Source organism: Tachysurus fulvidraco, chromosome 10 (assembly GCF_022655615.1).
Source record: "Tachysurus fulvidraco isolate hzauxx_2018 chromosome 10, HZAU_PFXX_2.0, whole genome shotgun sequence".
NCBI lineage: Eukaryota > Metazoa > Chordata > Actinopteri > Siluriformes > Bagridae > Tachysurus > Tachysurus fulvidraco.
Window position 1 is genome coordinate 18,266,547 of NC_062527.1, and position 24,688 is coordinate 18,291,234.

The 24,688-nt window shown below is 40.9% G+C and overlaps 1 protein-coding gene across 1 annotated transcript in view; it reads left to right on the plus strand.

The window, feature by feature from the left end:
* The first annotated feature begins 10,650 nt into the window (after window positions 1-10,650).
* The window catches only part of LOC113654825 (adhesion G protein-coupled receptor B1-like), a 19,977-nt gene continuing 5,939 nt past the window's right edge, over window positions 10,651-24,688 (plus strand). Inside the window, exons 1-18 of the mRNA XM_027165086.2 lie at window positions 10,651-11,188; window positions 14,631-15,571; window positions 16,618-16,767; window positions 16,851-16,937; window positions 17,028-17,189; window positions 17,310-17,474; window positions 17,852-18,016; window positions 18,133-18,297; window positions 18,401-18,502; window positions 18,630-18,736; window positions 18,850-19,038; window positions 19,138-19,206; window positions 20,227-20,335; window positions 20,456-20,599; window positions 20,685-20,760; window positions 20,919-21,021; window positions 21,138-21,181; window positions 22,984-23,110. Coding sequence (XP_027020887.2) covers window positions 14,854-15,571; window positions 16,618-16,767; window positions 16,851-16,937; window positions 17,028-17,189; window positions 17,310-17,474; window positions 17,852-18,016; window positions 18,133-18,297; window positions 18,401-18,502; window positions 18,630-18,736; window positions 18,850-19,038; window positions 19,138-19,206; window positions 20,227-20,335; window positions 20,456-20,599; window positions 20,685-20,760; window positions 20,919-21,021; window positions 21,138-21,181; window positions 22,984-23,110 — 2,682 coding nt within the window. The 5' untranslated portion in view covers window positions 10,651-11,188; window positions 14,631-14,853. The remainder of the gene's footprint in view (window positions 11,189-14,630; window positions 15,572-16,617; window positions 16,768-16,850; window positions 16,938-17,027; window positions 17,190-17,309; window positions 17,475-17,851; window positions 18,017-18,132; window positions 18,298-18,400; window positions 18,503-18,629; window positions 18,737-18,849; window positions 19,039-19,137; window positions 19,207-20,226; window positions 20,336-20,455; window positions 20,600-20,684; window positions 20,761-20,918; window positions 21,022-21,137; window positions 21,182-22,983; window positions 23,111-24,688) is intronic.

Consider the following 24,688-nt stretch of genomic DNA (forward strand, 5'->3'; position numbering starts at 1 on the left):
TATCAAACCCTTGTTGAATCCAGTCGACCCAAAAAACCTGGGCAAATAGCTTACAATTTCTCTTCTATTGGGCACATTTGATCTTGTCCTACTTCTGTATCGAGTTGTTGTAGCTTTTGCAAATTCATCTTTTGAGAAATGATTTAGAATAGCAGCAGGCAGTTGTTTTCTGTGACGCTCTCACACGTTTCCTTCAAGACGTGTGCAGCTAGCTGTCTCACATCAGTCTATATTGTAAAAAGTTAAAAAAGAATGATCATAATGATCAGTAATTCGAATCAATTCAATTTGTATAGTGCTTTTGGATGCGGATATTTCCACAAAGCAGCTTTACAGCTGAAGATTTCACTGATGGAGACTTAAGTGCAAAAGTGATTGTAGCAACTGCAGTCCAAAGGCATTACCATGGTTTCTAAGTGGTACAGTACAGTACACAGCAATCCCATATCTCCAGACTGTCCTTTCAGAGCTATCCTCAACTTTAGGGAGCTGCCTCGAACTAGCAATCATTAAGTACTTCTAACCTGCTAATGGACTATACATTGCTATCTGCCATCTTCTGTAAAGACACCAATGATTGGCTAGTGTCACTGTGATTGACAGCAGCATGAGTGTATGCCAATACTCCCACAGAGAACATGGACAATTTTGCTTTCTTTGAATTCTGGCTACAAGAACTTGATCATTTCTCTGGCAATATATCTCTCTGGACAATTCTGAGAACTTACTGTGCTAAGTACACTTTCCAACCTTTATGTCCAAGTAAGATGTAATTATGATATAGATGCAGAAAGACAGGAAGTCCATTTCTTATTTCTTATTCTTAAATCACATTATTGTTTATAGTAGGAAGTTAACAGTATGAGATTGGTCTAACCTGCTAATGTATTTGGATTATCTTTTGCTATCAACACAGTTTTCAATATGAAACAGAAGAAAGACTTGAGTAAATTAAATTGAGCTTACAAAGAGGCTGAAAACAAATCATTTCCAAGCCTGAATGATCGACACATTGCCTTTATGTTTAACTGCATAGTGGATATGAAGTCTTATCAATAGCACACACAGAGTTCAAGTGCTCTCTGGCCTGACTGACATAATCAGCTTGAGAGGTTTGGGTTATTTTTCAGCTAGGAACTACACTAATGTTAAAATGTTATCTGTGCAGATCTTTTCACAAACTAGATACACCTATTCATATATTAAGGACATTACATTACATAAATGGGTAGATTTTTTTTTTTTACCTAGTTGTTGGAGATAGAGAGCATTTTATTCCTGAAAAGGGAAAGGATTTCTGTTGCTGTAACAAAATAGAAGACTCTTGAACCTCCAGGCTATGCCTCACCACCCTCACTTTGAGAATTATGGGGTTATATTTAACAATAAAATGTTAAAATGTTTTGTGTGCATGTTAGATGTGAGAGACGTCTTGCATAATGCTTACGCTAACACTTACTCAACCATAGCTTATATTGTGAGGCTAAAAACCCAGATCACTGCATTTGAGTAGAAGAAGAGCAAGGAAGAGCACTGAAGGTAGCTATTAGTGCTTGATTGTAATGGAGAAAAAAACATTTTTGCAACCCGTCTCTGATGATGCACATCTTTTGAATCTTCTTATGTGAATTAATAGCACACAGAGCTTTTTTTTTATATGAAAGTAGAAAAAAAAGTAACCACGTCAATGGGGTTTTATAAGTGTTGTTATTTTTTCCAGGTTTTCTTTAAACGGTTTTAACATGTAGGTGAGTAGGCTACAAAAAGCACAATTATTGTAATCAACAGTATCTTGTTTTGTGCCGAGTTCATCTCTGTGAAGCCTTGGTGTTATCATACACTTTCATAGAACAAGTTTACACTACCCCAGTGAGCTAAATCTGTTGCTAACAGTTTTACAATTTCTCTGTGGACCTTGTTGAACCTTCAAACCTTTGACCATTTCTCCCTAAGGCCACTCAGGTGCTTGGATAGTCTGTCTAAGTCTTAAGAGTTGACTATTGCAACTTATTGCAGTACAGTTGCAACTGACACAGCACACCTTAGTAGAGAAGTGAGTTGAATGTATTTTGTTCATCATAAATTTTCATTCTAACAGTATGTCATAAATAAAGGTTGTTGAACAGGTTTCTTTTTATTCTCCAAGCTACAAAAACAAAATGCATTCCATTATGTAGTGATGTTTTTCTTATAAAATAGAGAGCATCTTACATTTAGCTCATTTACATAACTGAGCAGTTGATGGTTAAGGGCCTTGCTTAAGGGCCCAAAAGTGGCAGCTTAGAAATCCTGATATTTGACTCACAACCTTATGATCAATAGTTTAACACCTTAACACTGAGCTACCACTTCCCTTTCTTTTGGTGTTGTAGCTATAAATGACCTGCTTGCATATGTAGGAAGACCAATCAGAAAAATGATTATGACAGCCTAAGCAAGCACCTCACTCGTCCTTGCAGAGAAATTGTCACCGGAAAAGCTTACATGTCTGAATAAGGCTTGTGACATGTGCAGAGATAACTAACTAACTACAGAGTGGTTTCTAATTAGTCAGCCGACTGACTGACTCATTAACAGACATTTTTTTGGAATTTTAATCAGCGTGTGATCAAATGAGGTTGTTTCAAGCTCAAGGCATGAGTATAGAATCATTTCCTGTAATACACAGCATCTTAGTCTTGTTGTTCAGCTTTAAGTCATGTATCACCATCCACGATTGATGAGATAATGACAAGATACAGTTAGCAAACATGGCTGTCTGATGATGGAAGGAAAAGGAGCAGATAAGTTGAGTGTCATCCGCATAATTATGGTATGAGAATCCATATGACAGCAATGGCATCACAATTAAACTGACTATGAAAAAAAAGGGTAGAACGAAAAACTGAGCGTAGGGGGACGACGGTGGAAAGTCTGTACAGTATGTAGATGATGTGGGTTGTCTTTGTGTCACTTTATATGGTGTCCCCTGGGGAATGGTAGAGCAGTGCTTAGGAATTTGGTCTACAGCTCAGAAGGTTATGTCAGTGAACGGGGTAGTCTTCACAGATCAAATTCAGTCCCATGTGCAGATATAACATAAAATGGGTTTAATGAGGTAAAACAACAAAGGCTACAAACACTATGAACATGGAAAACAACCACAAACCCAAGACAGCAAACCAAAGACAAGGAATAAGAGACAACAAACAAAAATACAACAACAACAAAAAAAACAAGTCAAGACAATTGGGTGGTTAAGGATAGCGTGGGGCAAACACAGTTGATACACAAAACAAAAACAAAAGCACATGACACAAGACACAAAAATTGCCAGAATGTCCCCTACCATCCAGGTAGTAAATAGTCCCAGTCATTTCTGACAGGTTATGAGTTCAAATCCCACATCTGCCAAGTTGCTAGCCCTGGAAACTTACAGTACTTTCAATTTCCTACCAGAGGTTCCATTGTTTCTGAAGAATAATCATCAGATCCATCAAGGAATTGTGTATTGTTTAAGGTTGTCTTTGTAATTGTTACATTTGCCTTGAGATATAAAGGTTACAACTCAATACAGACCACCAGGATATAGATGTTTATGCTTTAATATCTAAATCCTTATCTCTGAGTTTGTGTTGGACAGGAGTTAGGAGCAATAGCAGTGTTTAGAAGGGGTGGCCAAGTGCGAATGCACCCACACAGGCATGCCTACTGCACTTTGCTTAACCGGGTATTTATAGTCTAGGCTTCAGCAATGATGATTACGTGTTTTGGCTCTAGTATTCTTGTTAGCTTGTTGGCCCTGTGCAGCCTCCACAAAAAACGGGGTACCCAGTGCAAGGGAACTCTCCCAGTTCTCTCAATGATGAGTAGGCTGGAGAGGATTGGTAGGCTTTGTACTCCATGGACACCCCTCTCCTTTCTCTCTACCACCTATTACTCTCTCTGTCTCCCTCCATCCCTCCTCTCCTCTCTACAGCTCAACTAGCTGAGTCACCAGAAACAAACCCACGCTAGTCACCTCCTTGTTTCTTCACCTGCCTTTCTCTTCAGGACATTTCTTTGCTTCTGTCTGTTTTGTTTATATATTATACAGTATAATATTTTCTTCTAAGAGTTTAACATCTAACTGTTAACCCAATTGGCTCTCTGACTTGTCCTTCTCAGTCATTTTCAGTAAAGTTTCCCAGGATTCTGACCAAGGTGTTTGGACAGCACTGAATGCATCCCTTCATCTCCCTTTTCAACATAGGTCTATGTATCTTCCTCCGTGTAGAGTCAATCTAATGTGACCTCTCTGATCTGTGGCACATGCAGGTGTGCTATTTCATGGTAATTGTTGTATCCGGCCAGCTGGCTGGTTGACCTGCTTTTGCGACAGACTCCTTCTTAGATTTTCACATAAATCAATTAAATGGTCACTGTCAGTATGTACAAACAGTATGTACAAACACCATCTGAATAAACTCTCAAACACATCCAAAAATGGCATGTGACAAATAAACAGCACAAATCAACAGGTTAGGAAATTTAAAGGAAATCAAAATAGGTCACAAATTATGATTTCATTTTTTTTTAATCTTCAATTTGAATCATTCAATTGAAGAATTACTTATTTCGCACATTAAAAGAGATTAATTTTGAGTTGAATAAAATCATTTACCAAAATGTTTATTCCAGAAACATTCCCAAAGAATCTAAGAAGATCCTTGTAGAATAAACATTGTTTTTTCATTCTTTCTAAAGTGTGGCACTAGCAGCACCCTCTAGAGGCCATCTGTGGTAATGAGCAAGAAAGGAGAGAGAAAAAGGAGAGAAAAAAAGACACAGCAACCAACACAAATGAAACACTGACCTACAGAGACAAAACACTGACCTACAGAGACAAAACACTGACCTACAGAGACAAAACACTGACCCAAATTGAGCTCCATTCTACTGCTGAAATGTGGCTGGATCAGCAAGAGTCCACTGCCTGCCTGTTTCTCCTCAAATCTCATATAAGGTTGTGGTAAGTCAAGAAAACTTGACTCTTGAACTTGCCCTGAGGAGCAAATTAAACAGAAAAAGCAAATACTCACTTACTACATTATGATAGATACTAAAATAAAGTTTATCTATCTATCTATCTATCTATCTATCTATCTATCTATCTATCTATCTATCTATCTATCTATCTATCTATCTATCTATCTATTCAATTCAAGTTTATTTGTATAGCGCTTTTTACAATAGACATTGTCTCAAAGCAGCTTTACAGAACATAAACACATCTATCTATCTATCTATCTATCTATCTATCTATCTATCTATCTATCTATCTATCTATCTATCTATCTATCTATCTATCTATCTATCTATCTATCTATCTATCTATCAATAGATGTTGGGTTGGGGTAGGCATGGGAGTATGTGTGGATTTGTGTGCATATGTGTGTGTGTTTGTTCCCCTGTGTGTCTCCCTGTGTCTCTAATTAATGTGCACTTACTAGACAGACTCTGACATGCTGATGAGGTGATTGTGCTTTGTTGTATGCTGTTGATGCTCTTATGTCCATGATGCGATTTTGAGTGGAGTGTTGTGGGTGTGCTACTAATCTACTGAGCTGACGCTGAGGGCTGTACATGTGCCTGTGGTTATGCTTGTGTGTGTGTGTGTGTGTGTGTGTGTGTGTGTGTGTGTGTGTGTGTGTGTGTGTGTGTGTGTGTGTGTGTGTGTGTGTGTGGGTTTGTTAATATAGTGGAGTGAGCACTATTGGCCACATCAGTTTTGAGTGGCTCTCTTTATCTAATGTATCAGTGACATTTCAAGAAAACTCAGCAACATTATGTGGACGCACCGATTTGAAATATACATCAGCGATATAACCTTGCCGTGATTCCTTAATTACTTGTAGAGTCAAATATTTAACCACAGAGCAAATTGAAATATGGTTGGTCAAATAATTCTATTCAATTTTGATGATGATGATGATGATGATGATGATGTCATGTCAGTAGTCCAAGCATAATTAGTTTGGTCTCTTTCACCCCCAGGTGTCTGTTAGCTAATGCATTCCTAATAGCCCATTTATTCAAATACGTTCAGCTGCCCTATGATTAAAAGGAAGCCCATGCCAGCTTTCACCAGCTCTTTATGATCTTCACCATCTTGGGTCAGTCATATTATTCTGTACTCATTATGAAGATGATCACAGCTCCAATACGTCTACCACCTACATGTCAGAAATGGGTGATATCAGCAACTAGTAGCTTCACTTATAAAAAACTATCGAATTGTTCTTTTTATAGAGGTGTGTCTACCTGTTGATGGATGTGTATTACAGTCAAGCCCTTCTAGCATTATATGTAATGCTGCTTCAATGTGAAGTTCTGGCGCTTACATCCTAAGTTCTTGTCCTGTAGTCTTGATTCATTACCACTGTTATTGGAAAAATCCCACATACAATGAAGTAACACCGGTCTTCTATATTAAGTTTTTCTATCTCACTCTGTGTGTTAGAGAGTGTAAAAAGGGCTTTTTTTAGCTCGGTGATGATGCAGATATTGTAATTGCAGTAATTAAGAATTTCCAAGCCCTCTGCCCGCTCTGGGCCTTTCTTAGCTCATCTAGGATGGACCGTTACTGAGCTAATGATTATAATGTCTGATTCAAATGACTCAAGTATTTTTTTTTTTTTTTTTTGCTGGGTTTATTTTGGAAGCAGGTGAGGTTTTACAGGCTAATCAGAAATGTTAGAAATAACCGCTACGGTGGTTATTTATGGTGTAAGGGTCTCAATATCGGAAAATAATAGGAGAGACTGTAATTTTCTTGGATTATATAACTTTGACAGGTATTATTTCACTTTTAAAGAAAATGATTTCACATTTAAAGATTAAAGACAATGTATCTCAGCATATGTTTTACTTTTTATATCACTGCCCACACACACACACACACACACACACACACACACACACACATTAATACACTGAATACAACATTTTGATTTTTCTTGTCTCAGAGGCGTTATTGTCCTTTGCATGTCCTTCATTGTCTATACTTCCTTTATTTCTGTATCCGTGTTTTTTTTATTATTAGTAGTATTCATTGTTCCGTGGCACAACAGTGAAACACGGCTTACATAAAAATAAACTGTTATTTCAGGATTAAGTTTAAAGATGATTAGAAAAGGAGCATTGTTTCAGTTTTAATGACTTTTTGTAGAAGTTATAAATGACATCAGGAACTAACTTGATGATAACATTAATTGTTACTATTAATGAATAAATAGTGTGGAATTAGTAGTTATTAGTAACTATTAGTAGTTGTTGGGAACACTTTTATCTTCTTTGGGACAGTAATAGTAAGCAGTAGCCTAACATCAGGGGTATAACATGTTGTTTTATTCTTTATGTAACCGAAACATGGCAGCCAATCAGAATCAAGTACACAATTACTAACTTTTTTAACTTATTGATCTGTTACTAACTGTGTAGTCACTATAACTAGGTATAACTCACTGTATGATCTGCTACTCACTATAACTAACTGTATGGTCACTATAACTAGCTGTATGGTCACTATAACTAGCTGTATGGTCACTATAATTAGCTGTATGGTCACTATAACTAACTGTATGATCTGCTACTCATTATAACTAACTGTGTTGTCACTATAACTAACTATAACTAACTGTATGATCTGTTACTTACTATTATTAACTGTATGTTCTCTATAACTAACTATAACTAACTGTATGGCCTATTATTCACTATAACTAACTGTAATCTATGCATACGCTTGTTTCTACAGTACACGTAGAACGTGATTCATCCAGTTAGCGAGGATGTGTATTCACAGGATGTGGTAGGAACATGTAAAACTGTGTAATCTGACTATGTGGAGCATTTGTTCTTTTTAATGCCATTTAATAGGTGACGGATAAAAGGCAATTTCTTGTGATGATGCAAATCCCAGTATGACAAAAAAAACTTTTGTCTTCTTATACTTTTTTGCAAGCAAGCTATTAGGAAAGGTTTTTTTCCCCCCATAAACGAAGTTCCTTTATGCAAACGAGCATGGCCAGCATGCACAAAGCAGTTTCGAACCTGTGAGACTTATCAGCATCCGTTCCTTACAGCTATGTGTACGCACGTGTGATACGTGTCTGTGTCATTGTGCAGTTCTTACGCACGGAATCAAAACCCAATCTACGCAAGCTCAGTCAAATGTCTCGTTGTTTCCCGCACCTGCCAAATAACATCACCTCTCTCGCTCGCCAAGCTCCACTATAAGACCAGTCTCACATGTGTGTCCTTGAGAAAACTCACTCACACCTGAGTGAGCATTCCTTGTTATTTCTTCTTACTTCTTTTTCCTTGCTTCCGGTTATTCTTCTGAGTGTTTTTAAGGGTGCCAGGAACTGAGGGGCTGAATGATGCAAAGGCAATGTGAAACAAGAGTCCTTGGGTCTAACAAGCTCGAGTTCTGCAGCTTAGACCGTATCTTTCCGTTAGAAACTGCAGGATAAATTGATGAGAAAAAAACACACATATGGGTGGAACTGTTTATTGCTTGCTATGCTTTTTGATATATAGACAGTTTATTTTTTGTTAGCAACTGAGGTCACTAGAGTCAATCAGAAAGTCATGCTCAGATCAGAAAGTCATGTTATAAAGCATTAAAAGCATCTGTAAATGGTCACATGACTAGTCTCATTCACTTTAAAGATTCACCTGAGAAGCAATGGAGGTCTTAAAAAGTTTCCAAGATTATAATACAATTACTAACATTAAAACTAACCTATTTAGTAGATATCATCTTTATTAAGCAGTCTGAATGAATGGAATCTTTTGCATGTTCTCTCCTTGTGTTTTGCATGTGTTTCATGCATTTCTGCATAAATGAAAAAATGAATGAATGAATGAATGAATGAATGAATGAATGAATGAATGAATGAATGAATGAATGAATGAATGCTGTTTGTGCCACATAGTTTGTGCCATTGGGATGTTCGCAGACTAAAATTTGAGTGTTATGGTATGGAATCTGTTTTTTAGCATTAATAACTGATTTCTGCTAACTATGACATCATCAACATCATCAACCTGTTTGTCCTGCCATCCACACTTCTGCTGGTGTTGTGACAGCAGACATGAAAGCAGACAACTGTAATTTATTTGATTCATTGAGTCAGCGACAGAGATGGACTGGCCTTACAGTCTTTCCTACCTGTGGTGCCGTTGCTTCTGCCACTGATGAGTAACACCTTACAAATTGTATTAATCACATTTCCTTCGCTTTTGCTTTTCTTCTTTGAATTAAGAATAGGAGGGCGGGTGGAGGGGTTGGAAAGGAACACACAGATACACTCACACACACAAACACACACACACGCACACACATGATGACTCTGTAGAGACCTCTGCTTACAGTTTCCATCACGACCATCTGCCTTTTTACGTGGTCTGGTGTGTGTGGAGACCCCCACTAGTAACATGAGTCCCCATCATATGACCATAAGTCATAACGGAAGCCATCAGGGAAAGCCTGTGCTTTGGTACTGTGTGTGTGTGTGTGTGTGTGTGTGTGTGTGTGTTTGAGAGAGAGAGAGAGAGAGAGAGAGAGAGAGAGAGAGAGAGAGAGAGAGAGAGAGAGAGAGAGAGAGAGAGAGAGAGAGAGTGTGTTGTATTTGTAAATATAGCTTCTAGATAACTGTGTGGTCATCCCTGGAGCTCGGATATCTTTACGTAACGTTGACTAACTCCGTGTAGTGAGTTCTTTGAATCTCACGTTCTCTCTCCCGCCTCTCCTCCAAGCAGAAAAGAAGAGCAGGAGTAGTCTGGAAGGGTCTGAGCTCTAGCACGCCCCCGTTTGGTGCGTCCTCCGTTTGCTGCGCGCTCCCGACGCACAGCCAAAGCCCAAAGCCTCCCACGGCACTTTGTCCCCCCCCCTCGAGCGGTGTGTGTGTGTGTGTGTGTGTGTGTGTGTGTGTGTGTGTGTGTGTGTGTGTGTGTGTGTGTGTGTGTGTGTGTGTGTGTGTGAGAGAGAGAGCGAGAGAGAGAGACAATCTTCAGAATATAATGACACTTTTAATTCCCCATTTCGCAATAATAATAATAATAATAATAATAATAATAATAATAATAATAATAATAATAATTCATCTAAAGCCTTTCAACGCTCCCCGCGCCTCTCGATCCCCAGCACGTGTGAAATGAACAGTGTGACGTATTCACGTTATCATGTCATGTCATCATGTTATCATGTCAGGTATATTGTGCTTTCATGTCAATACACATAAACGAGCGCGCGCACATACAGTGTCCTTGTTTACGCGTTTTTTGTGTGCAAATGACGGAGCTCTTCATATTGTTGTGCGCTGCGCCTGTAAATCACGGCGGTCAGCAGGTGATGTAATGATCCACACTTCGCCGTGATGTCTTCTTTCCGGTCCCCAGAGTTCGTGTGTGCGTAGTTGGTCTCCGTCTTTCCACTGCTACCTCCCCTCTCCATCTCTCTCTCTCTCTCTCTCTCTCTCTCTCTCTCTCTCTCAGAAAGCACATACACGTACACACACTGCTCCCCCGCTCTCCCTCCCTCCCTCACTCCATCCCTCTCACCCTCCCTCCCTCCTCATGCTGTCTCATTCACTTCATCCACGCAAAGACTCCGACTCTCCGCGCGGGGGGGCGGGGGAACATATAAGACCTGGAAGATGAAGGCACGAGGCACACCGAGACTGAACCACTTGCAGTGCATAAAGAGCCACAAGCAAGAAGACTCCGAAGCCGGGAGTAAAAGTACCAACAAAGACGACTGGAGCTGTTAGACCGCAAAGTGAAAGAGAACGAGAACAGAATAAGCAGAGTGCGCGCTTGCCTTGCTTTCTGAAAGCCGGGAATAGAAGTCTAACAAGAAAAGAGTTGGTAGTTAAACTCTCTGGAGTTTGGTCAGAGTCGCTTTATTTGCTGTTTATTGCTTGTGGAAGTGGACTGCACTGAAACTTGGAATCGGTCTGCGAAGAAAGAAAGAAAAAAACAAGAAAGAGAAGCATAGCTGCTTCTCCTCCGCCGCTTTTTATTTTCTTTTCCTGTCCCCAACTTTGTCTTCAATTTCACCTGACAAGGCGAGTTTGAAGAAAGCGGGAGCGGTCAAGATTTCTTCGCGGTGAAAAAACAAGTGGATGGAGAGACTCTATAGAAGACAAGAACATATTTAAAGGTAGCTATGATGCCCCGACTGCTTGTTATTACATTGCATGTGCATGACATGTCTTTCTGTGTTGTATTTGCTATATATGAGAGCACTGTTGGAAAGTTAGTATTGCATAGAATTTACTCAGCTGTGTGAACTTCGAATGCATCGCTTGTTGATGCTTTCGTACGTTCTCCCACGTGCGCAGAGCAGAGCTGTGTGTGAGACATGGAGCCGCTCTCCGTGGTCCTGAACCATAGCGCGTTGCTCACTATCCGAACTTGCGTGGTATTTGTACGAATTCTTCTACCGAATTCTTGTATTGTATTTCTGTGAGTGAACAAAATTTATTTATGCATTTTCAAGATTGGCTTAAAAATGTTCCACCTGAAAATGTGCAGCATTGAAACATTGAGAAAGCAAGGACCTGCAGATTTGGTTCAGTTTAAAAGCAGTGCGCAACTGTTTGGGAAAATGTGGTGAATCTGAGTTGAATGCAGGACTGCAATTAAATGAAAAGTTTGAAATGGAAATGTTATGTCTCTAAATGTTCTTGTATCCAAAAGGCACATGTGAAATTCTGTTCCTGAAAATGAAGAAATTGCCCCAGACTTATCCGCATGTTGTGGCTTGAGTTCTCTGGCTTCGACTCATCATGCCTGAGAGACTCGTACTCACGCGCCAATATTACTTAGTCAGCTTGTGCCATGATATTCCACAGTAAATATAAGAGAATACAGATATACGGAAAAAAGAAACCACAGCATTCAAAATTCTTACATATTAGTATTTAATGTACAACTGGAATTAGGATTACTTGTATTTATAAAATATATCCATATGTGCTCAAACATTTAAAGCTTAGAGAGTGGGTGAGCATTTCTTGCATACAAAATAAAGTAAACAGCAAAGCATCAAACATATATTGTCAAAACTTGCTGACTTCCCTTCCGTCATAGCCTGCATACACAAATACATCTGTGTGTGCATACTTCTATCTCCATAGTAACCCGACAAATCCAAACAGTCTCTCTCTGTTAAGTGTCTCAAACGACGTTTTGTTCGCCTGTGTGTTTGTGTGTGTGTGTGTGTGTGTCTGTGCTGAGTGGACAGTGTGGGAACCTGCACGATCAAAGCAGGTTGATGCACCTTCCACAATGCAAGCAATTAAATGTCTGATTTAGAGTTTTAGTAAAGTGTTTGAAGTGTTTAACTGTTTGCAGCTTGTGTGTGTATGTGTGCATGTGTGTGTGTGTGTGTGTGTGTGTGTGTGTGTGTGTGTGTGTGTGTGTGTGTGTGTGTGTGTGTGTGTGTGTGTGTGTGTTTGTGTACTTGCATGCATGTGTCTGCACAGTCACATGGCGCTCAAATCTAAAACCCAACTGTGTGATTTATTGTCCTTACACAATTGCCTGGAGGAGCCCTAAGGTATATTTCTTCTGCGCTGCAGCAAGCGTGTTGCATATAATAACAAAACATGGTCTTACATTTTTTAAGCACAACATTTATGATGCTGCTCTGCATCATGCAAAGAACAGACACTAAGTCTGTGCTGATAGTTATGAAAATGTAACACGAGGTCTTGCTGCATGCATGGCAAGAGCTTTGTAGTTTCTATGGAAACGCCTGAATCATGTTCTCTGAGTGAGTCAGAAAAGCACTTGGCACCTGTGTGTGTATATGTGTATATCTGTGGGTGAGTGTGTGCCTTAGGACAGCCTCAATACAACAATATTCGAGTTGCACAGCACAGAGCTCCAGACATGTGCCCGATATGTAAGTCCATGTGCCTGCAAATTAAGTATGTAGAAATGTTAGTGGTGAGTGGGTTACACAGATAAGATGCATTCAAGATAATTAAACTCAAGCTGCATAAGTGGCACTCGAACCAGAAGCAGATCTGCATAAATTATCTTCCGGCATCCGCATCCGTCTAGCTCCAGATTCTGTCCACGTTTTTTCTTCTGTCGTTCTGCATGTACTTGACAAAAACCATTTACAGATGAAATGGCTAATTGCAGTCTTCCTTTCAGTAACAAGGCAGGGGGAGGAGAAGAGAGGGAGGGAGGGAGGGAGGGAGAGAGAGTGAGGTAACGAGAATGAGAGAGACTTTTAGGGCTCGCAGTTTTGTTTAAATGGCTTCCGGTGTGCGAGATTCAATAGATGGCGAGAGCTGACTGGATGGGGGAGACAGAGCTATTAGACCTGATGGAGCAATCAGATGGCGCAGAAAGTATAACGAGTTGCCCTCGAATACTCACTGCATGACACTTATATGGTTACATGTTCAATATACAAAGGCGAAAAGGTAAGTTGAAAGGAGAAAACTTGCTAAATACTAAACAAAATTCTCAAACTTTAAGTCATCTGAATGAACTTTCCCTACTTTCCCTACAAAAGGGATTAGACTAAGAAGCAGGTGCTGTCTTATCTCCTTTTATTCTTCCATAAATTCTTCTTTCCTCACTCTTGGACTTGAATGCATCCCTTCTTCTTTCTCCGTTTTGTGAGAAAGAAAGTACAAAACAGGAGCAACAAACTTCTGGCTACAACAATGAAGCTCTAAGATAGATCTCCCCTCCCATATCCAACTCTTCACTCTTCCTACTTTTGTGAGGGAGTAAGGGATGTTTCGGAAGAGAAGATAGTTGACCTTGTGAAAAGATTAGGCTAAGTACTTCTGAAGTCTCCATGACAACAGGAGAGAACCGGAAGTTAGGTGTCATTGAGAATGTTCCAGGGCACCTTAACCATTTTTTCCTTATTAGTTGTTATTTCAATGTAGCCATGGAAACAAGTCTTACATTTAGAAACATGTCAGTTTGTTCAAATGCTGTTTTAACATTCTTCATCTTTGCCCTAAATGGGCATCTGTAGATCATGCTACGAGTGTGTAGTCAATCCCGCAAATTTTGGTTGCTCTTGCAATTTGCAAGTGCAAGATTGACTCCCTGTTGTCAACTTATTTTGGAGTAAGACTTCCTGCTGAGTTTCTCAAAACTGCACAAAACTTGCCGTATCCAGGCGACGTGGGCCTGACGCGGACATAAGCAGAATCTTGGTGCACGTCAGTTTGACGCAAGCAGCCAGACCATGTGTTGGCGCGTGGGTAGTAGTGTGAGATTGAGAGAAAACAAGGGAAAGGGAACACAAGAAAAGCATGCTGTGAAGGCACTGTAATTAGAGTCACAGTGTTGTTGCTGTCTGTTTTTTAGCCATGGTGATTTGAATAAGGTCATGCTGACAATGTGTGCCTGTGTGAACACACATTAATTCTAATCAAAGGACTGAGGCAACCCAGCAGGTTGTATAATTATTAAGGGACTAATTATATTTCTGAAAATCCCAATAAAATAGACACCTCCAGACATGAATCCCACTTGATGCTGTTTGTGTAAAAGCTAGCATGACCTGTACCAAAAATCTCTAATATTGGTTTTATTGTTTGTGTTTGTGTGCTTTTGTGCAGATCTGCTACATACAGATATGGCCCCTTTATCCTAGAGAAGTTTTTAACCCTCCATCCAAACTACATTAGTGCACAAAAAAGAAACAACCAACAAAAAGGAAGCCCAGAAGATAAAAGATCAAGTAACAAAAATCCCTCTCAGAAGCAGTAAAGTGGAAGAGAGAGCTAAAGTGGTCTAGATCAACCCAGTGCACCAATCCATCCATCCTCTACAAGGAAGAAGATGGAGTGGAAACCCTTCATGTTCACTGGCCTCTCTCTGGCCTTGTGTGTGTTTCTTGGCCTGACTATCGCTACCCCATCTGGACCTGCCTCAGCCACCTGCGCTACACTCGAGCAAAGCCGCTTTTTTGGTGTCTTCTCATCTAAAACAGCACTTTCAGAATCTCCATGCTCCTGGACCCTGCAGAACCCTGACCCTCGTCGCTACACTGTCTACATGAAGATCACAAAGCCAACTGAAACTTGCACTCCACGCCAGATCAAGACCTTCCAGTTTGACTCCTTCCTGGAGACTTCACGAACCTACCTGGGAATGGAAAGCTTTGACGAGGTAGTCCGCCTGTGTGATGCTACATCTGCCGTGGCCTACCTTGAATCCAGCAAGCAGTTTCTGCAGCTCAGGAAGGTAGTGCCCCGCATTGGAACAGAGCTTCTGGTGGAAGAGGATGGAAACGATGACGAGGGAAGCCAGTTCAGTGCCGAGTTCCTGGTCGTGGGGAAGAGGAACCCTAGCATGCCTGCCTGTGAGATGCTCTGCAAGTGGCTTGAGGATTGTCTGGCAACCAGTTCCCAAGGCAACCCCTGCGGAATCATGGCCACACCATGCCAGTGCTGGGAGTCACCCAAGAGGAGGTCCGGCGGGTGCTACAGGGGTGGAGTCTACCTGGAGAGATGCACATCAAATATTAGAGACAACAACAGGGATGCCGAGATCATGAGTAAGTTTCAGAGTGTTTTTGTGAGTGCCCTAATGACTTTAATGTCTGTTTGTACTATATAAACCTATATATAAAAAGAGCAAGAGAGAACACTGATTATAAGAAGATTGCTATGAGATTGCAATAATGCCACCTGCTGGAGAAAACAACAAATAACACTTAGACACACTTTTGCTGCATGACTATTTGGATTTTAAACACTAATGCTTCTACAAATTGAGATATGTCTTATAGAACATTCTGTGCTCAGGGATCATAAACAACACATTTATAGGCAGTTTGTAAACTAAAGCCAGAGTTTTATATCCTCCCAACATCTCACTAGTCTTACAGACCTGCTGTTGAAGTGGTGGTGAGATTCATTTAGCCCTGATGTGGAGGAAAGCAGGTGTGTGTGAGATTGGGGGAAATTGAGACGTTAGTGATATGAGGCAAAGAGACGATGTTCACACAATGCCTGCACCACTAGGGAGAGGAAGGCAATCGATGCATGGCACTCGTGGTTGCCTTAGTAACCCGCCAGTCTCCAGCGATACGGCATGCATACAACGCTGCAGGTGCTAAAACCCTTTTCATTCTGTTTTCTCATGTGGTGCGCTGGCATTTTGTACTCAAAGCCTTCTGTTTTGCAATTGCTGTCTACTGAAAAGTTTTACTTTAACTATAATGTCAGTGCTGTTTCCATTTATCGACTCCTCGGCTGAATTCATGATACATTTTGTTTTCAGGGGACAAATGCCAGACCAGCCACTGAAGCCCACTGAGAAAAGAGAATAGAAACAATGAAAAACAGCAGTAGGGCAGGTTGCAGTTCATGTGGTCTACCACTAGGTGTCAGCAATAGCAGCTTTCTTATTCATATGTTTAGTCTGTTATTACACTTCAGTGACCTGCTCCTGATCTTGGTCCTGATCTGGTCCTGATCTATCATTGTTGATTGAGATAATTAGCAATGCTTTTTGAGTCAAAGTGGGTGTAAGGGTTCTCCTTACTGACCTGTTCACCAACTTTCTAAAGAGTGAACCCATACTTTTTTCGAATTGCAGAGGGTTGGTCTAGTTGGGCCCGCTGGTCTGAGTGCAGCAACGAGTGTGGAGGCGGTGTCCAGGTGCGCAGCAGAGCATGCCAAGCTGAAGATTCCATCTGTGAGGGTGTGCTTGAGGAGGCCAGAGCTTGTAACCCCCAACCCTGCATTGGTGAGTATGACTGTCTGTTACATTAAGACTGTAAATAGAAAACAGTGTGGTGGCTAATGGATGTTTCGTATCACTATGAACAGGCAAAATGCGCCAGCGTAGCCAGGGTCTGCGTTCCATCATCGGCCTGAGGAGAGACAACGGAGATGAGATAACAGTTCCCCAATCTGGTAATTAGATTTAACTTCTATAATCTTACAGCCTTTTTAAAGTTGCAGCTTCCATCCAGAACATTGTCTTAATGAACCTTTCGGTTATAGACGGAGTTCAGGATCAGTGGTCCTCATGGAGCTCCTGTTCTGTTAGCTGCGGTGAGGGCTGGCAGACTCGTGAACGCACCTGCATGACATCTGGAAACAGTATGATGTGTATCGGCCCATTGAGAGAGAAAAGACCTTGCAACAATTCTATGACATGCCCAGGTACACTTAATTAAACATATCCACATGCATGCCCTAATATTTGTACTATAATAAAGAGTACCTTTGGTCCTAAGATAATCTGTACATAGTGTTAAGATCACTATTTCTCCTATTATTAAGTGAATGGAGCTTGGGACGAGTGGGCACCATGGAGTCTGTGTTCATCTACCTGTGGACGTGGATACCGTGACCGTGTCCGTGTTTGCAAGCCACACAATAACGGAGGAGAACCATGCTTTGGGCCCAAAAAACAGACCAAATTCTGCAACATTGCTGTCTGCCCTGGTTAGTAGCTTTGCATTGTACACACAAGAAATGAATGTTCTAGAATCAATAGAACTATGTTTGTAGTTTTGCCATTATGGTAACTTTTTAGCCTCTTAAGTGTCACTTACAGTTTTAACACCAGATGGCGATGTAGTCCACGATCTGTTCATGCACCACAATGTAACATGGCAGATTACTAGGATTTTTCTCTTTCTTTAGTTTTTTTTGTTGTTGTTGTTGTTGTTGATAGACAATGGTTTTAGTTTTTTAAATTAAAAAAACTATAATTAACATTTTAGATTCATTTTATTCAGAAATGTCCTTCCATCTGCAACTACTAGGTGAAAATAAAATGTAAAGCAGATTGTCTCAGATTTGATGTCATCTCTTTGTAGTTGATGGTTCCTGGACTGAATGGTCTGCCTGGAGTCCCTGCTCTGCGTCATGCTCTAATGGAACGATGCAGCGCATGCGAGAGTGTAACGGCCCATCATACGGAGGCTCAGAATGCCGTGGAGGCTGGCGTGAAACTAACAACTGCTTCATCAGAGACTGCCCAGGTATGTCAACACCTTGTAGAAATGGAAGTTTTGTGGATATTCTAGTGAGACAATGACGAATCATCAAAAATAAGGGTCAGACTCAGAAGTTAGAAGTTTTTGTTTTGCCTTTGTAGTGGACGGGAGATGGCTCTCCTGGAGCTCTTGGGGCAGCTGCAGTAGGACATGTGGAGGAGGCACACAGCACAGGCAGAGGGTGTGTGAGGGGCCATTCTTTAGGGGAGAACCTTGCATCGGTGACAAAGCTGACCTTAGGCGCTGCAATGAGAAGAGATGCCCAGGTAAAATGAAAATGCAATAAAAACATATTTAGGCTCTTAAACTCCCCAGTAGTTTTATGATAAAATGTTGAAACTAAACTTGTCTGAACCTTGTACCATGCAGAACCCCATGAGATCTGTGGTGAAGAGAGTTACGGAAATGCTGTGTGGAAGAGAACTCCAGCTGGAGATACCGTTGCAATTCCATGCCCTGCTGACGCAACAGGTACAGACTACAACTTTGTTACAAAACCAAACAATGATCTGATTCAAAAACCTTTTAACATTTGCCAGCGGTATTCCTTGACCTTCCCAGATAGATCATTAGAACACACTGATTTGCTCTTTTCCAGGCTTTGTCCTCCGCCGATGCACCCTGGACGCTATCGGTTTGGCCTTGTGGGGAAACCCTAGCTACATCAAATGTGTCTCCAGAGAATACCAAAACATTCAAGCCTCGGTGAGACTGCACATATTTACAGATCATTATATTTATTGTATATTATTTTAAAATTGTAACTATCTTTAACATGCCTTATGGTATCTGACTATCACTTTTCCTTTTGTCCTTAGGCCCGTGAGCAGTTCTCAAAGTCCCAGGCAGGAGTGAAGGTGGATGGTGTGACTGAAATGCTGTCCAGGCTGAGGATGACCTCAAACGATGCGACAAAGTACAGTGGGGACTTGCTGGCGGTCATGGAAATGCTAAAAAACACTACACAGATCTTCAGAAGTGCTGGTTACAGTGTTGTTGATATAGAGGTAAATATTACTTTATAGAAGCACCCACTTGACTTTGGATGCATCAAGAACATTGCTTAATTTGATGGCAAATGATTACTGTCATTTCTGTTTAATTAGAATTACGTCCAGACAATCAGCAATTTACTGAAGGAGGAACACCATGGCAAATGGCAGGAAGCACAGCTGGTGAGTTTGTGTGTGTGTGTGTGTGTGTGTGTGTGTGTGTGTGTGTGTGTGTGTGTGTGTGTGTGTGTGTGTGTGTGTGTATGTATCTTCCCTGACACATTCGGCATTCTAATTATTCATCAGAGTCCATTTGCCAATGTACTGCTTGCGAATATAGAATCTGACTCATTAGCAGAATTGCCCTGTGGTGTGGGCTGTAAAAGGTGTCGCACGTGAATTAGATTCACACCTCTCCCTCTCCCTAAGCAGCAAGAGCCATTATTTAACATTAAGAAGCCATTTTGGATGAGTTGTACCTAAAAGAAGAGGCTGAATCATTAGCTTTCCATGCTGGCATCCCATATGGACTGCACTCTGATTAATCCTACCCAACAAATAAAAGAGCTTAGGGTCGGGTGTTTTAAGTTACAGGTCTTACGGGGAACCAATTCAACATGCTTGAGGCACTTAGACAAGAACCTACATTGTTCTCTTATGTTTCCTTTATGCAGGCTATAAGATCTCACAATTAGGAGCTGAAGTTCCATTTGTCAATTTAGGAAAACGATCTGAAGCAGTGTATAGACTTTTTCAGACTTGTCCTGCCTCGTTGTTAGAAAGCCTCTTATAAAACCACTTTACTTTCGCTGAAATTATAATGTGCTGGACTGGCACAGGGAGCTTAAGTGAAAAAGATTCATTCCGCCTACACAGCATTCTGTGTGTTGTCATGGCAGCTCATGAGGGAACAGGAGCTGTATAGGCCACGAAATGAAGGACACCTCACGCCTACTCACATGCGCACGTATGCGTCAGAGAGACGTACAAATTCCCTCACACCCACTAATGAATCAGCCACGGTACCGTTTATGGTTCCCGGGAAGTTTCTGTGTTGTTGAGTTCAATACATAGCGCTGTGAAAAAGTAAAAAAAAAAAAGGTGTTGTGAGTTCAGGAAAAAAAACAAAAAAAACAACTGCAGATCTTGTGTGGTGCTGTGAAAATGATGTGCATGTGAATCATCTTTGTGTCCTTCTCATAGATGGGGGTGAACATAAGGGAGCTGTTCGGCTTGATTGAGGACTTTGTTGACATCATCGGCAAGCAGATGAGAGATTTCCAAGATATTTATGAAATGACTGAGAACTTTGGTGAGTTAGCAGACAAAACATGGTGACTTTCATGTCTTCTATCTGTTCTAATGGTCGATGTCAATGGATCCAAATTGAAGTCATTATTCTATATTCCTGACTCTTTTCTTCTACCGACAGTGTTGAGCGTTCAGAAGCATCCAAAAACTATGACTTCAGATGTGACTTTCCCCATGAAAGGGTGGAGAGGTATGATGGAGTGGGTCCGCAATTTGGATGAGAAAATCATAGTGTCACGTAATGCCCTCAGTATGGATGTGCCAGGTATATACACTCACTATTTTTTTTACAGCAAACTCATGAATTAGTGAAAAAAAGTTCTAGTTTCTAATGATGCGATTTCTTGCAGATGCTGAAGAAAGCACAGGCTTTGTAACTGGTATCGTTCTCTACAGAAATCTGGGCCCTATCTTGTCTGTGCAAAGGTGTGCCATCTCACACACACACACACACACACACACACACATACACATGCACACATGCACACACAATCTCCTTGTGACACTTTCTCTGTCCTCTGCAATACCTTAGAGAGGTAAAAGGGGTTTGTACTCATGTCTAACAGAGTTATCTCCCTCTTTAGCAATAGCACCTTGCTGAACTCTAAGGTTGTCACAGTAATGGTGAAGCCAAGCCCTGGTTTCCTGTCTAACCCAGTTGAGATCGAGTTCCCTCACCTGCACAATGTGAGTAACAATACAACACGTAAAAGATTGATAAAAAAAAAAAAAATAAATCTTCTCTCATGGATCTCTAGAAGATTTTTGAATAACACATACTCTTGTTTTTTTTTTGTTTGCAGGACACTGTCAATGAGACATGCATTGCCTGGGACGAGAGTGAGACGTAAGTGTTAATTATGTAGCTTTGCGAATTCTAGGTGTGGGTGGCTGTGCATGTGTGTGTCTATGAATGAGAATGTGTCTGCTCTGAATTTAACAGGCCAGCTGGTCATCATGCTTTCACGGCAGCAAAGGGCATTCACACTCACCTGCCCCCAGTGCCATGTGTGCAATCACCCCCCACACAAACACACCTCTTTTCTATAACCAGAAGATTAGATCAGGTCATAATGCAGTGTCTTAGCAGTCGCATTTTTGGGTTTCACAACATTTGGAATCCAAATGTTAAGCAAAAAAATTAGTCTCGTTTATCAAAATTTGGCATCCAAGAATGTCCTGTTAATTTAGACTGATCTTTATATCCTACAAAAAGCTCCCTTAGGTCCCTCCACGGTGCCCTTAGGAGGCGCTCTTTCACAATTTATCCGTCACTCGTTCCAATCGGCTCCGTGAGCTTTGTCTTTTGTGAAATATTTTTGGTGCATCTGTTAGTGAAATGTAAAATTAGTTGTTTAGTTTCAAACCAGATGATTATTTTATGCATGATTACCATTACCATGTATCAGTATACACACAAGTAAGAAGCAATTAAGTAAATGTTTCAGGAATTTAGATTTAAACACTTTAACTTTACTAAAAGGGTGATAAACGAGGCCCACTTCAATTCCAAGCATGGGGTATGATCTCATTCATGCTACGTGTAAGATGTAACTGTTCTAGGAGACAGATTCAAGCGTCACAGCAGTAAATAGGGCAGATGAAAGTAGAACATGTGGGCTTGTACTGAGCCATTACTCATTTTTTCTCTCTGCATTGCAAGAGTAATAGAGGTCTAAATAAACACATCTATAAAAGGACAGAGATACAGATAAATTCATAGAAGGAAGAAGTTAAAAAATGGAGGCTAAAAAAAAAGATATTTATATTCGTACTTGTTAAGTGTAAATTATTTTTTAACTAAACTCAAGACCAAAATGTACACATAGAGGATCCTGGTGATGGATGAGTTTGGAGTAGGATAAAAAGAGCTAGGCCACCTGAGGGATGTGATTGGATTTGGTGCACATTAGGACGAAGCTGAGCAGACTCTCTCATTGACCGGTGCAAGAAATAGTGTTACACATTGCACCATCACCATCTCCATCCATGCTACAGAACCACCTATATTTCGACTGCGCCATATCCGTGGCCCGCACTGTGTGGTCATGTCAGCTGACATCTACTCTCATTTACTACCCCACCATCTCTGCTGCCAAGGGTGCCATGGCAACCGCATCCTCTTTTAGACAGAGAAAGAGATGAGAGACATTTTGGTTGCTAGACATTAATCATGTGCTGTGGATATGGTCATGTGACCTGTCACCATGTCACAGGTCATAAAATGCTTTTTTAGGACCTGTGACGTTATCTTTTATTGATATTGATGAGTGAGGTCATTATATGGGATAAGAAACCGTCACAAAAAATATGTGAATATCTTTCTTTATGATTGTATTGAATTTGTCTAGATTTGTCAGGAGCTCTGTGGCTCTTCATCCCTCCTTCTCTCATTCTCTCTTTGTGATCTTCTTTACCGCTCACACCTATTATGTAGAACGTGCGTGAGGGGAGAGGCGGGAAAAAATCCCGAGGGTTCATTTTGCAGTGTGAGATCTCTCTGAAACGCTCCCTCTCTCTGTTTCCCGCTCTCTCTCTCTCTCTCTCTCTCTCTCTCTCTCTCTCTCTCTTCCCCTCTCCCCCTTCTCTCTGTCTCTCTCTCTCTTCCCCTCTCCCCCTTCTCTCTCCCCATCTCTTCATCTCTCTCAGTGAGTCGTTGCTGGGCTCGTGGTCTTCACGCGGCTGCAGAGCGCTCGCGCTCGATTCAGGCAGGACCAGGTGCGCGTGTGACGCTCTCTCCACGTTCGCGATCTTAGCACGGCCAAACCCCGAATCGGTGAGTCCTCTATGTGTGTGCGCTTGCATTAGCGTGGGAGATTCGTTGTTTGTTGTTGTGCGTGTGTGCGTTTGTGTGTGCGTCGGTGTTTGTGCGCATGAGCCTGTGCGTGTTTGCGTGTTGTCTGTTGAAGCGGGAAAGAGGGAAAGAACAAAACAGTGCGTGTTCAGGTTTTACAAATCAAAAAGCAGATAAATGACAACAGGTTCATGCAAAACGTCCTCACATTCATTAATACATAGCGCTCATAGGTACACGCATCAGTTATTGATTCATTATTGATTAAAAGTAAGGAGGCTGATTAAACATAAATCTTCACATTTTTCATTTCAGATTAATTTTCTCTTTGAGGAGCCTTTCAAAACCTCACCACTGTTATGCATAGATTTTTATGCCCCTAACATTTTGTTGACGCAGAGGCCTGTAGGCTAATAAAGCACACGATCACCTGGAACAATTTCCTTATCATTACTGAAAAAGATAAAGAATGGCTGCCCTTTTTTTTTTTTTTTTTTTTGCGCAGAGCTGTGCAGATCTTATGTCCTCCTCATTTGATTGGAGGCTGCCTTGCTGCGCCTAAAGCATCTTGCACTGCTGTTGCCTTGGTAACGGCATCCGCAGCGCCCGCTTCTTGTGTGATGGAGCGGTCAGAGAGATAGGGAAAGAATAACAAGAGCGCTGGCCTTCAAAAGACTGATGCACACACGTCTTATGTTGCTACCAAGCATGTATGGCGAGTGTGCATTGGGTCGATTACAGATTCAAAGATCCAAAGCTACTTTGTGGAGAAAAATACCAAACCACATAGCTGCTGTTGATGACATCATCTTCTTTGTTAATCTGATTTCATTTGAAACAAGACACTACCTGTGTCAACCCTCTTATTATTATTATTATTATTATTATTAGATTATTATTAGAATAACCTGACATTCTCTTAGAACAAAGCAGCCATATTTATTTCAAAACACTATCACCAGAGCATCTAAATGCTAGCAGTGATTGCAGACATGCTGAGGCACAAGAGGCGTTTTCATGACTTCAAGGCTCCAAGAGAAACGTTAAAAGCCTGCGAGAAAGGACAGATAGCAGATCATTATGAGATCTTATGAGATACGCTCTACTTCCTCCCTGTGTTCAAATGTCCTTAACCAGTCCATCTTGTGTGAGTCACTGGAACAGGACAATCATTAGCTTGCACACATACACACACACACACACACACACACACACAAGCTATTCTCTGTGGCCTCCTTGTCCTGATTTTCCATGATTTTTTTTTCCTTTTCTAACAGACAAACATTCGGTCTTTCAAGGGTAAAAGCCACCCAAGTCATAATTGGGTCACACTAGCTGGATTTATCTTGTTACCCCACACTGGGAGAAGCAGCATGAACTGAAATCACTTCCTCAGAGCCTCTGCTATAATTTACACAGTGTTCTGGTTCAGATGTTCAGGCAGTGATATTACCTGCCTGTCAGCTTAGAGACACTAATACCTGTGAGGAACACAACAATAGGCTTGTGATGCACTTCTTATGTTATAATAATAATAATAATAATAATAATAATAATAAT